This window comes from Hyperolius riggenbachi, chromosome 7 (genome assembly GCF_040937935.1).
Source record: "Hyperolius riggenbachi isolate aHypRig1 chromosome 7, aHypRig1.pri, whole genome shotgun sequence".
NCBI classification, from domain to species: Eukaryota; Metazoa; Chordata; class Amphibia; order Anura; family Hyperoliidae; genus Hyperolius; species Hyperolius riggenbachi.
This window is the reverse complement of record NC_090652.1, coordinates 204,942,821-204,956,738: the sequence shown is the minus strand read 5'-3', so window position 1 is coordinate 204,956,738 and position 13,918 is coordinate 204,942,821. Positions and strand designations below refer to the sequence as shown.

Genomic DNA, 13,918 nt, shown 5'->3' with positions numbered 1-13,918 from the left:
TTTCCTGTTTCTGGGGGGCGGAGCCCAAATCTCAATGTCACTGTCCTGGAGGGTTGGACGAAAAAAAGGGTGGTGTGTGTGTGAAACAAAAAAAAAACTTTTTGTGGTGTTTTTCTTACCTTGATACAGAACCTTTTAACGCATAGTTCACTTCAAATAATGTCCTACTTTATCAAATGCCTATACAAATAGCAACTACATTGGCGCTTCAACAATGATAGATTAAAAGCTATGCTTTTTAGATGAACATAATAGAAATGAACATTATTTGATACAGTAGAATCTCGTTTTAGTAATCTCTGATATAGTAAACCTCAGGTTCTGGCAAATGCGTCTGTATAAATATACAATGTAGGACCACTTCTGATATAGTAAACTACTTTTCCTGGTCCTTTAGAGTTTACCATAAAGGGATTCTAGTGTATTTATAAACTATTTTACATTTATGAATACCCACCAATTCGGAAAGGAAATTCCCCACGATTCCAGATACGGAAGTCAAAAAGTAGGTACTGGTACATTTGTTGTAGAAGTGCTGCATTTTTTTCCACCGATACTTGTTCTATTAATAGCTGGACAGCCATTAACACATTCACATCCATAAAGTGGCCTGGTACCTAAAAAGGCAAAAGAGTTGGTATCTAAATCCCCCTAAAGTTTCCATTTACATGTTAATACAATAGCTGTGTATAACTGATAAGGCACCTTGTAAAAAGTTCTGAATAAATGTTTTAGTAATATTTTGCATGACACACTGACTTCTCTAGATAAATGAAAGATAACTTCACATGCACATTGGTGACTTCACATTTTTCATTTTCATTATATGAGACTTTGTAAAACCAAATTTACAGAGACTCTGTATCGGAAAAAGGGCCCCTGGGGGATACTTACCTCAGGAGGGGGAAGTCTCTGGATCCGACTGAGGCTTCCCCTGTCCTCCTCTGTGCCATGGTGGTCTTGCTGGGCCCCTCTGAAGCCACAGCCAACAATTTGTCAGGCTGTGGTGCAGGCACAGTAGCGCCTTCAGTATTTACCTTCCCCGGCTACAGCGCAGTAGCGGCTCTCGGCTTGGATCAGGCAGAAATAACCGATCCCAGTCGGGTCCATTCCACTGCGCAGGTGCAGGCGACTTGCATATGCACGGTAGAGTGGATCTGACTGGGATAGGCTACTTCCACCTGATTCCAAGCTGAGAGCTGCTACTGCACCTGCGCTGGAGGCAGGAAGGAAAATATTTACTAGGCCACCGTTTGGAGCGGCCCAGCGAGACCACCGTGGGACGGAGGATGACGGGGAAGTCTCAATCGGATCCAGAGGCTTCCCCCTCCCGAGGTGAGTACCTCCCAGGGGCCCTTTTTTTGATACAGGTTTTCTTTAAGGAGATTTCTCCAATCTGAAATGATCTAGCACAGGATAATAGGTAAAATGAAAGGGTAACGTATTTAGACAGGGCAATTTTATCAGAAATCCTAAAGTGGGTCCTAATTCATCACTCTGGCAGCTAAACAGGAGGAGCAGTCATCTCTCAACCTTGTCGCTAGCAGGCTGTTTACATCCAGGCTGTCATTTACCGCCGCTCCCCCGCCTCCTCTATAGCACCGCTCCCCGCCTGTGTCCCTTCCTTCCATTCAGCTTACAGGGGCAGGGAGGGAAGGGAAAGGCCTCTGTAACAGCATACTTAAAACCCACCTTGGGTTTACTTTAAAGGATATGAGCAGCTGCAATGTTTTTTCCCTTTTAAAAAGGAGATGACAATTATGGTTTTCAAGAGTCGGAGGGAGGTGCTCAATAGCATACATCTGCATTGGGACATTTTAAGTAGGAGATATAGTTTATTTATGTGATGATCTATGGGGTCAAAATTATAGCTGTATTCATGTGCACCACAACATTAATGGCCAATTCCCACCATACACTCTTTTAGCATTTTGGAAAATGCATGCATTTTGAGTTTTGCAAAGGGCATGCTTCTACCCACAGTAGCCCATTACAGTGTTCCAATAAACATGTTGCATTTTTCTACAAAACTCATTGCAAGTTGCATTTTGCTTTAGTCATTGGAAACGCATTTAAAATGAACACATTTTGGCTAGTTTCACACTTGTAGTGGTGCAATCGTCCTGCAGCAGGAGAGCCTGGGGCAGTAGGATTGCATCGCTCCATGTCTTCTTGCATATTACCCTGTGGCTCAGTGTGCCGACGAGGTAATATGCGTAGCGCCGCCCCCTCTCAGAGACGTACTCCCTGCTGGACATGAAGAACGTCACTGGATTACCGTCGCTCTGCCCATGCGCGCTGCACCTCTACTGATCACTTACACACATTAAGCACGAATCATGCGGCAACGCACTGCAGAGTTTGCAGCGGGCTTGCAGTGATTTTGTAACTTCTGGCCCACCACATCACAATAGTGTGTAAATCTACATAGACTTACATTGCTCTTGCGACGAACTGCTGTGGTGGAGAGTAACGCGACGCATGGCATTGCATGTAGTGTGAAAGTAGCCTAAAACATGCACAAACATAACTCCCACAAGTTTTTTCACTATCCCCTCAAGAGACAAACAAACATTAAAAAATCAAAAAGCAATAAAAAATGTGCATTAACACATACAAATGTAATGCATTCAGTCAAATTATGTTTTCTATTCCACAAACACAATTACTTGTGAGAACAAGACTGAATCCTTTAGTGAGAATAACATAAAATAACAAATTTTACCTTCTGTAACAAAGCTCCCAAAGTGGCAACTCCATGTGAATGGATAAAATTCTCCTGGTTGATTGGGTGCCTTTGAATAAAGTGTTTCAAGAGCAAAACAAAAGTAGCTACAATATTCTTTTCCAGGCGGGCCTCTGTAATTCCAAAAACAGTAAGTTACACAAAAATACAGGCGGAGAAGACAAAAGTTAATGGGAGACTGAATTTGAGTAGCAAGCTTTCATCTCATCATTAACCATTATCTTACGTCAGGAAACCTTGAATGATACCCTTTGGGCAAATATACATTTAAAAACGGGGGAGCAGGCATGTGCAGTGGGTTCTCCTCAAGCCCACCGCTAACCTCTTTCTCCTCCATCCCCTCTGTTACTCTGCACGCCCCCCAAACTTTCTTCCTAGTCGGTGAGGACTGCACATGCCACTGCCCAGCAACGCACGTCCTTAATTGCACAATAATTGCACAAATACGTAGTGCGCCTGCACTGAGCGCTCCTTGCCTTGGGAGCGAGATAAAGGATGCCTGTCGCCAGGCAGTGCCTGTGCAGTCTTTATTGACCTCCCGACCAGGAAGTAAGTTTGGGGGGGTCGGTACAGAGTAATGGAGGGGAACGGAGGAGAACGGGGGGGGGGGGGGGGGAGCGAGTGGGTATGAGGAGAGCCCACTACACATGCCTGCTCGCCCCGTTTTTAAATTTATATTTGCGGTATCCTTTAAAGGGACTCCGAGCAGTGCAGAAACTATGGAAAGATGCATATCATTTTAAAGCTCTCTTTCTCCTCTTTCCAATGATATATAAACCGCCGCCCTACGCCTTTTAGTTTTTGCTATTTTCGCGATATTAAAATGATATCCATCTTTCCATAGTTACATTGTATTACACAGGCCGACTTTTTCTGCTGAATGGAGCTGCTGACACTGGGGAAAGTGTCGTCCTGTGAAATACAAGTAACTATGGAAAGATGGATATCATTTTAAAGCTCTCTTTCTCCTCTTTCTGGCGACACCTAAATCGTCGCTCTACGCATTTTAGTTTTCTTTATTTTCGCGATTGAAATCGCGGCCGCAGCAATTTCAATCGCGAAAATAGCGAAAACTAAAAGGCATAGGGCGACGATTTATATATCATTGGAAAGAGGAGAAAGAGAGCTTTAAAATGATATACATCTTTCCATAGTTTCTGCACTGCTCGGAGTCCCTTTAAACTATAAAGTTACAAAGTCTCCCCCAGTATAGGTAACCAGACGTGACCCCCATTCTACATAGCCAGAGGGCTCCCCAGTATAGGTAGTCAGAGGTAGCCACCTCAGTATAGGTAGTCATGGAGACGATAGATCATTGGTAGAGTATGGAAATGTGAGTGACTTCTCTTATGCTCCCTTTGTCACTACGCTGCACTTCAGTGGGCTCACCACGGGTCTCAACAAGGCCCACTGTACACGCAGGGGCACAAATATCACATACGGTCTCTGTAATGTATAAATTCTTAGAGAATACTAGTCCGGATGTCAATTTAAGGAGGCCAACTATAAGATCCTCACTAGATCACACAAAACCCTGGAATTCCTGCACAAATGTATCCCGGATTATGTGGGCAATTGTTGTCAATGTGATTGTCTATCTGCTACATATGATCATATCTGGTGGGAGTGTCCCCGTGTGGCTGACCATATGTGGTCAGTTGAAATTTCCTCGACCCATATACTTTTCCAACAAGCTGTCAATACTTCTTTATCATAATGATTTATCTCTTAAGACATATAAAAACTCCCTTCTCATACATCTGTTGAATGCTGCCAAGTCTCTTGTCCCATGCTGGTGGAAGTCCGCCAGAATAACACTATTAACCACTTCAAGTTGCGGGGTTTTTACCACTTAAGGTTCCTGACAACTTTGGCATATCAGCTGTGTCACTATTGATACAGTATTAACTTTTGATTGCCTATGCCATCAAAGTGATACATACATAGTTTTTTCAGGAAAAACTAGGCTTTCTTTGAGTAATATTTTTTTCCAAGTTTCTTTTTATTTCACAGGCCCTTCATCAAGGAAAATTGGGCGTAAACACAATAATTACGCATTTTTTTATGTTTCCCTCTTCCTATTTTTTATATGACAAGTGCCACAGTTGTAAAACACCTCAAAATACATTGCTTGTCTCATCTCAGTTAAAACGATACCATACATGCCATGTATTATCACTAGTTGGGCATGTAGCATACCATTATCGCCAGCCTGTGCGTCTGTAGCGATTGCATGTGATCGTTAGTGTGCGCAGTTTGGGGACCCCGGTGCTGTATAGATGCATTGCTAGGCAACAACATTTCAATTCATCTACTGTATATTATGTTTGGTCCCCGAGCTGTCACCCTAGTGATTGCATTTGATCGCTATGGCTGGCACCCCCATTGCACATGTCCATGAATCTTAAGGCTAAGTATGGGTGACACAAGGGGTTTATTAGTCTGGTAGTGGTTAAAACTTAAAACTATTTTTTTTAATGGGCTCACTGTCCCTTAAATATATATATAAAAAAAAAAATTCTCTGCACGATCACAATGTCTGCTTTTAGTGCTGGACATGAGTCTCACATCCAGGAACCTTTAGAGTAACTACCGTATATACTCGCAAGCAAGCCGACCCGCATGTAAGCCGACCCCCCCCACTTTTACCCCAAAAAACAGGAAAAAATGATTGACCCTCATGCAAGCCGGGGGTAGGAAACGCTGGCCGCGTGATCCCCCCAGTATGTCCCAGTATAGCTAGTATAGTGCCCAGTATAGGTAGGTAGTGCTCAGTATAGCTAGTAAAATGCCCCAGTATAGCTAGTATAGTGCTCAGTATAGCTAGTATAGTGCTCAGTATAGCTAGTATAGTGCTCAGTATAGCCAGTATACTGCCCAGTATAGCCAGTATAGTGCTCAGTATAGCTAGTATAGTGCTCAGTATAGCTAGTATAGTGCTCAGTATAGCTAGTGAAGTGCCCCAGTTTAGCTAGTGAAGTGCTAAGTGCTCAGTATAGCTAGTATAGTGCCCCATTATAGCTAGTATAGTGCCCCATTATAGCTAGTATAGTGCCCCATTATAGCTAGTATAGTGCCCCATTATAGCTAGTATAGTGCCCCATTATAGCTTGTATAGCGCCCCAGTATAGCTTGTATAGTGCCCCAATATAGCTAGCATAGTGCCCCATATAGCTAGCATAGTGCCCCAGTATGGGTGGGTAGGTGGGTGGGTAGGTGCTGTCCCTCCCCGCTCCCCCGCGGCCGCCGCTGCTATTACCTTAGGCGGCGCCGCTTCCTCTATCCCCGTCCTCCTCCGGTAACTCATTCACAGCAGCGCGCCTCTCGCTGCTGTGATGACGAGGAAACCATAGAGAGCGGCTTCCTGTAGCGGCGATGCCGTTACTATGGGAACCGCTCTCTATGGTTTCCTGCGTCATCACAGCAGCGGGGGGCGCGCTGCTGTGAATGGGTTACCGGAGGACGGGGATAGAGGAAGCGGCCCCGCCTAAGGTAATAGCAGCGGCGGCGGCCGCGGGGGGAGCGGGGAGGGACAGCACCTATCCACCCACCCATGACTCGCAAGCAAGCCGACCCCCCAACTTTTGGCCCACTTTTGGGGGGTCAAAAATTCGGCTTGCTTGCGAGTATATACGGTAGTTTGGACGTTAGGCTCAAGCCCAGGAACCATAAGTGGTTAAAGAAACACTGAAGTGAAAAAAAATATATGATATAATGATTTGTATGTGTAGTACAGCTAATAAACAAGATATTAGGGGCAGAGACACAAGTCTAATATTGTTTCCAGTAGGAAGAGTTAAGAAACTCCAGTTGTTATCTATGCAAAAGAGCCATTGAGCTCCACAACTTTCAAAGTTGCAGAGAACTCTGTCTTCTGAAGCTTGTTATCTCAACTGTCAGTTATTGTATTTTCTGTTTCTCAGCAGAGGACAGTTCAAAAGTTCACTAGCCTGCTCTGTAAAATCATTTAGAATGCTGAGTAGTGCGTAAACTGCAAATATTAGAGAATGATGCAATGTTATAAAAACACTATATAACTGAAAATAAAAATATTGCTACTAATGTTCTAGTAATTATCCGTACTACACAACCAATTCATTATATTATATTTTATTTTCCGCTTCACTGTCTCTTTAAGGGATGGCTGATTAAGTTAGATCTTATATACTCCATGGAAGCGTTAAAAGCTACCAGACAGGACTGAATTGACAAATTTTTGATCACCTGAGCCCAATGGACAGACGTTAAAAGCTCAGAAAAATATAAGACTGAGGAGATAGAATTATCAATAAAATATTTTCTCGCATGTGCTGACCCCGATATATGGTAGCTATATGAGAGATGTGGTATGTCCGCACTGTTCAAAGGCTAGTATACCCATCCCACCTTACTTTACAATGACTCTGCTTCATGGGTGTCCACTTCTCTATGGTCCTGTCTCAAGTTCTGCCTGATCAGTGACTTCTCAATTACTCACCGCTCTCGTATTATAAAGAAAACCCTGAATGAAGAGCTTTATTAACTGACTACCCGCATACCATCGAAATATAAGTCGATCTTGTGTATAAATCGACTCCAGTATTTGACCCTCTTAAGTTGGATTCTTGTATTGACTCAAGTATAAATCTACCCAGCAAATATACCGGTAATGGCTGCACTTTTTGACCAGGAGGGGTTAATGACTGCACTGCATAAAGTATTGCAGCCATTAACCCCTTCCATCCCTTAAAGTGGATCGGAGGTGAACTTTTACACATTGCATAATTGTGTTCCTTTCCTATTGTTTATAGGGCATTCCTCAAGCCAAATACTTTTTTTGTTTTTGTTTTAATACTCTAATTCCCTATAAACTAAAAAAGCCACGCCCGCAGGTTTTCAGAGAGCCAAGGCAGTAGCAAGGGCTCATGGGAGCTCAGTCTGGGCAGGAGGGGGAGGTGTTACTAGCGATTGATTTCAGAGGCAGAGGGGAGGAGAGACGAGGAGAGGGGATTAGGCTGATGGCTCAAGATACAGATAAGCCTGCCTCTGTGTAATGTTTACAAACAACATGGCCACTGTCATTGTATCACAGGAATAAATAATCATATTCTATTAAAACTGTTTGCAGCTAGATTTGCTGTGTAAACCATCTAAACTTTAGGTAACATATATAGACAAGTTACTTGTTAGTTTTTCATCTCGGATCCGCTTTAAGTGCAGCCAATAACTCCTCCAGGTCCCCCAAGTACAGTAATTATTCACCCCCCCCTTTGTGTAGCCCAGTATTTTTTCCCTACCCCCTTTCCTTGTTAATTGTGGCCAGGACTTTCAGACCTGGTTTTTTTTGGCCATTTCCTTTACAAGAAAGTGTCACTTACCCCTGGGTTAATTGCTGCAATATCACAAATAGTACACACATTACTTTGTGTGCTCAGTATTGCTCATGTATAAGTATACCCCTATACTTTTATTCAGTGACACAGACCTACATTTCTAGACTTATAATCGAGTATATATGGAAGATATATTTTTCCATGGTCTCTGCGTAACTATTCAGAGATTGCCCCATTTACTGTATTTTTCAGACCAATAGATGCACTTTTTCTCTCCCGTTGCCTTTTTATATATTTGATGCAAATAAAACATGTTTGAAACACAAAAAAACAAGGCCCACTGTAGAGCCTCGAAGGGCCAATGGCTCTGGGGGCCCCCGTGGCTAAGGGCACCATTGCACCTGCTATGTTTGCTATGGTGATCCCTACATCACTAAATCGGATCATCACTAGTGGTATTTGAATTGCTTTTTTGAACTAGTTTGTAAGGGTGTAATTCCATGTCAATTCTTGAGATTATCTGAGAAAATCATTCATACCTGAAGCCTTTGTAGTTGACAGTACTACAAAATCTCCCTCTACAGGGGTCAGCAGCTCTGAGGGGACAATGACAGGCTCTGATTTTTCACAAGCTGATTCATTTAACAAGCTGATCTGTTCCAACAATGGAAATAATGTATTGAGTCCACCAATACAGTTAATCATGTCCTAAAATAGAAAAAAACAAAAGGCGGTCATTATTTTACCCAGTAAATGGAAACATGTAACACCTTGTCTACTTGTTATTCAGGGCAAAAATCTCACAGCAAGACTACAGCTGTAGGGTGGGGGTGTAACCTTTTTCTGCAAAATGAAGAACTTTTGGTCTGGCTCACGGCATTTGTTGAGGTAGTAGAGGTTGTAAAGTAAAAATCCAGTCACAGAAATTAGGCAGTAGTGATTTTAGTGGCGCAACGCCAATATTTAATAAAATATCATTAGGTTATGGTTTTCATTTGCATTTGTATCCGTTATTCACAAATCACTGCACATGTCATTAATGAATAGAATGGACGTACACTCAAAGTATCACTGAGAAAAAGTAAAAAGTAACCATTAGGCCTCATACACACTACATGCGATTCCGATTTTTTTTTATAGGATCCAATTTTTGATATCGAAAAAAAAAAATGTAGCAGCATGCAGTACTTACTTTTTTTTTTTTTAATTCGAATCAAAAATCAGATTGTACAAAAAAAAAATCGGAATTGCATGGAGTGTGTAAGAGGTCTTACTGTTTTTTTCTTTTTTTAAATATGATAGTGAAGAAGTATTTGCCTGCTGAGTTTAGAATTTGAGTGTTAATTTCAATTTAAGACTCACTCATTGCTGGGGCGGCACTCAGTTGGCTTACTTATAGCTGGGGCAGCACTTGGTTGGCTCATTTATTGCTGCGGAAGCACTAAATTGGCCCACTCATTGGTGAAGCAGCACTTGGCTGGCTCACTCATTGCTGGGGCAGCACTCAGTTGGCTTACTCATTCATTGCTGAAGCAGCACTCGGTTGGCTCACTCACTGCTGGGGCAGGACTCCTTTTGTTTACTCATTGCTGGGGCAGCACTTGGTTGGCTCACTCACTGCTGGGACAGCACTCGGTTGGCTCACTCATTGCTGAGGTAGCACACAGTTGGCTCACTCATTGCGGGGGAAGCACTAAGTTGGCTCACTCATTGCTGGAGCAACACTTAGTTGGCTCATTCATTGCTAGGCAGCTCTCAGTTAGAATTTATAGAACTGCATATTAAGGTAAAGCACCCAAAACTATTCCTTAAAGAAGAGTGTAAATGGACTATGAAATTGAAAGCGAAGAAATTCCTAGGATTTAATGAAAAGCTTGGCTTTGGCAATTTTCTAGGAGCCTTTTCAGCTCAATGTTGTCCTTATGGTTATGCATTGCTCTTTCCTTAAAGTTAAAAAAAGAAGGATTTTGACCTTTTTACTTTTATTGTGTTATTATTGTCTTGAGGTTAGCATGTTGTAATGATTAGCTCAGCCATGTTATTTGCCTGCTTTATCTCATCATCCTATCCATTAACCTATTAGTACTAAGAGATAGGTTTAACCATATGGATACAATATCCTATATATCATTCAACAGCCTTTTCCATTCCCTAGCAACTGTATCAGTATGCACGCCATGTTAATTATTAACGAGAGAACACTAAAACTTTCAAGTCCATAATGCCCTGTTCGTAACTTCCTTCCTTCTATTGAGTACTCTGTCTTCTTATTAGTATAAGGTTATAAGCGCCCATTACAGTGCAAGGGCAGCACAGGAAGTTAGGCATACTTTCTCACTTTTCGTCTTTAAATTCTACCCACTGTACCAGTGTTTTCATATGCTCTAGTCCATCAGCTGGATAGCGTACTGGTTAAAGGCCTTGCCTTTGATGTAGGGTTTAAACCTTTGACAAGGGTTTGAATCCCAGCTCAAGCCAATACATAAAACAGTAAGGAGACTACAGGCAAGGCTACCTAGTGATCCTTGATTGCCCGTGGAGCATGCCCTAAGTAGCTGCAGCTCATAAACGCTTTGAGTCTGCCAGCAGAAAAGTGCGATATAAAGTTTATATGCCTTGTCTTATTTATCATGTTCTATCATGGAGACAGATTTAACAGGCACTGCAGATTTAACAGATTCTGGTTGTTTCTTTACCATAAAAGGTATGATTTAAAAGATAATGCAACTAGTAGAGTGGCATATTGTAATTTAAAGGTATACTTGTAACAGTGGCGGATAGTGCTGTTTCAGTACTCGACAAAGAACAGTACTAATGTACAAAACTTACATCAAAATAGCCTCTCATATCCAGTTGAGGTGGTGAGTAGCCTGTGCATAAAGAATGCTATGACTTGTGCGATTTCTCTGTGATTTAAAGAAGTGAAGGTTATGTTTTACTGCACTTCTCATTGGAGGTTACTTTGAGTGCAGTTATAGTCTAGAGTAGACATTAGAAGGGAAATAGATGAACCAGTATCTCATCACAGCATGTTAACATAACTGTTTGAAGAGGTCAAAACTGACATAAGACATTATAAGATAAACAGTTACATATAGCAGTGTTCTCCCCAGCATCTTTTAGCAATGTGCTGCACCCACTCGGTAAAATAGGTCTAAAACCAGCCAGTGAGGTAGTCTAAAGTATTCGGTAAATACAGATTAATGTGGTATTCTCCAAAATGAACTTGTACAGTAATTCTCTGGATGTTAGCAGCAGTGGGTTTTTTTGAAAAAAAAAAAATGGTTGTAAAGTTTACTATTTGTGTTGCACTTCATGTAATATGAAATAGATTCTGTTACAATTGGGCTCATTTTCCCTGACAGATCTAACTTTCCGACAGGGACCAGATGGTCTACTCTCTGGCCTCAATTCACTAAGCATTAACACATTTGGATTTTACTGATCACCTTCCCAAATCCCAATTGACTAAAACTTTCACCACACAGAAAATCAGAATTACCAACTAGTGAGGTAAATTACAAACTTGTGTGGTAAATGTCTCAGGAAATGTCAAGAAATTGCAATTCAAAGACTTATGCATTCAGTAAATCGGGCAAAAGTGTTTGAAATTTTCCCCAGTTCTTAGCAGCTGATAACTCACTCTCTCCAAGCTCTCTCTGTGCGGTCACATTGACAAACAGCCAAGAGGGAGAGTCAGGCAGACAACTGTGTGAGCCACACAGCCCTGCTTCTCATGCTTATTCGATGTGACGGGGTATCAGGTGAGTCTTCATTCTCGCAGAGGAAGGTGACATTTTTTAGGCTTTTCTGCATTCCTTTAGATGTGAAAATCTGTATTCTGGCATGCAGAAGAGCTCCCCCTGGTGGCTGCAGCGCATCTAAAGGGATGTCAGAGATGCACTGGATGGAAACCCCCGACTCATACACACAGCTCCCTGCCTCACCACTGACCTGCTACGCGGCTGGTAAGTGACACTTACCGAGCAGGGCTTAGTGAATTGAGGCTTTTTGGGGGGTAAATTACATAATTTCTGCCTCATGTGGAAGATTTTTAGTGAATTTGGAAAAAAAAAAGTGTAAAATACTGAATGCGGTATTTCACCGGCCAAAATGATTTTACCAACCTGCCCTCAGTGAATTGAGGCCTCTGTCGGGAAATAACTACTGAACATGCCCACTTTCACTTTTGTGAATTCAAAGTTTATGTCAGAATTACTAAACATTTTTAGACCAGGTCTAAAATATTCGGTAATTATATGGGAATTTCTTTTTGATGTTACTGAATGTAGGTTTTATACCCAAAAATCAGCAGACTATTCTAAACTGCTTAGTGAATTGAGGCCAGAGTGTAAGTGCGTAAGTGAGAGAGAGATCTTTGTAGCAAGTACAGAAATACCAAGAAGTAATAGTAGAGAAAGCCCTGCCAATGTTTACAGTCCAGTTAGAATTGAACTGGCGCACTGACATTTTTTTTGTAGTGGGCTAATGTGATACTGGGCTACATGATCCATGCTTCCTGTAGTGTCTTAAAGAGACTCTGAAGCGAGTCTAAATTCACATTTATTAATGTAAAGCACTATAAGCCCTGCTAAACTGCCGCATCCCCGCAGCAAAACAAGTGGTTTATACCCCCCAAATCCCCTCTTTTCAGTCCGGGGAGCGCTTCCTGCTCGAGGCAGAGCTTAGGGCTTTAGCTCTGCCTCTTAGCGAGTCAATCCCTGCTGATCGCCGCCTCTCCCCGCCCCTCTCAATCTTCCTTCACTGAGAGTGGCGGTGGAGAGGCAGAGATCTGCGGGCAGAATGACGCGCATGGAGGCAGAGCTGCAGCCCTAAGCGCTGCCTCCATGGGCAGCAAAATCCACGAGCAAGAAAGTCGTGGATTTTGCAGAGTGGATTTGGGGGGTGTAAACCCCTCGTTCTGCCACGGGGATGCGGCGGTTTAGCAGGGCTTATAGTGCTTAACATGATTACAAGTTAAAAAAGTGAATTTAGACTCGCTTCAGAGTTTAAGAATTACACTTCCTGTTTTCTTTAAAATGCCATTAAAACTAACATTTAAATAATGTTAATCTTCATCTCTACTCAATCCATTTGATATTTTTTTTTTAAACTGACTTTAATGTGTTAAAATCAATTGTTTACTTTGAAGAGATTTATTTTTAAGATTTATACCAGTGACTTTCTATGTACAGTGGTTTGCAAAAGTATTCGGCACCCTTGAAGTTTTCCACATTTTGTCATATTACTACTACAATCATGAATCAATTTTATTGGAATTCCACGTGAAAGACCAATACACGTGAGAAGTGGAACGAAAATCATACATTCCAAACATAAAAAAAAAAATAACTGCAAAGTGGGGTGTGCGTAATTATTCAGCTCCCTGAGTCAATACTTTGTAGAACCACCTTTTGCTGCATTTACAGCTGCCAGTCTTTTAGGGTATGTCTCTACCAGCTTTGCACATCTAGAGACTGAAATCCTTGCCCATTCTTCTTTGCAAAACAGCTCCAGCTCAGTCAGATTAGATGGACAGCGTTTGTGAACAGCAGTTTTCAGATCTTGCCACAGATTCTCGATTGGATTTAGATCTGGACTTTGACTGGGCCATTCTTACACATGGATATGTTTTGTTTTAAACCATTCCATTGTTGCCCTGGCTTTATGTTTAGGGTCATTGTGCTGCTGGAAGGTGAACCTCCGCCCCAGTCTCAAGTCTTTTGCAGACTCCAAGAGGTTTTCTTCCAAAATTGCCCTGTATTTTGCTCCATTCATCTTCCCATCAACTCTGACCAGCTTCCATATTTAACAGTGGGGATGGTGTGTTCAGAGTGATGTGTAGTATTAGTTTTCCGCC

General features: G+C 42.0%; 1 protein-coding gene across 3 annotated transcripts in view; it reads right to left on the bottom strand.

Annotated features, from left to right (window-relative positions):
- Window positions 1–13,918, bottom strand: part of NBEAL1 (neurobeachin like 1) — a 290,887-nt gene that overhangs the window by 97,372 nt on the left and 179,597 nt on the right. For all 3 annotated transcript variants that reach the window (XM_068245018.1, XM_068245019.1, XM_068245020.1), the window contains 3 exons: window positions 8,598–8,766; window positions 2,726–2,859; window positions 458–617 (listed from right to left, as the gene is read on the bottom strand). In XM_068245018.1, coding sequence (XP_068101119.1) covers window positions 458–617; window positions 2,726–2,859; window positions 8,598–8,766 — 463 coding nt within the window. The remainder of the gene's footprint in view (window positions 1–457; window positions 618–2,725; window positions 2,860–8,597; window positions 8,767–13,918) is intronic.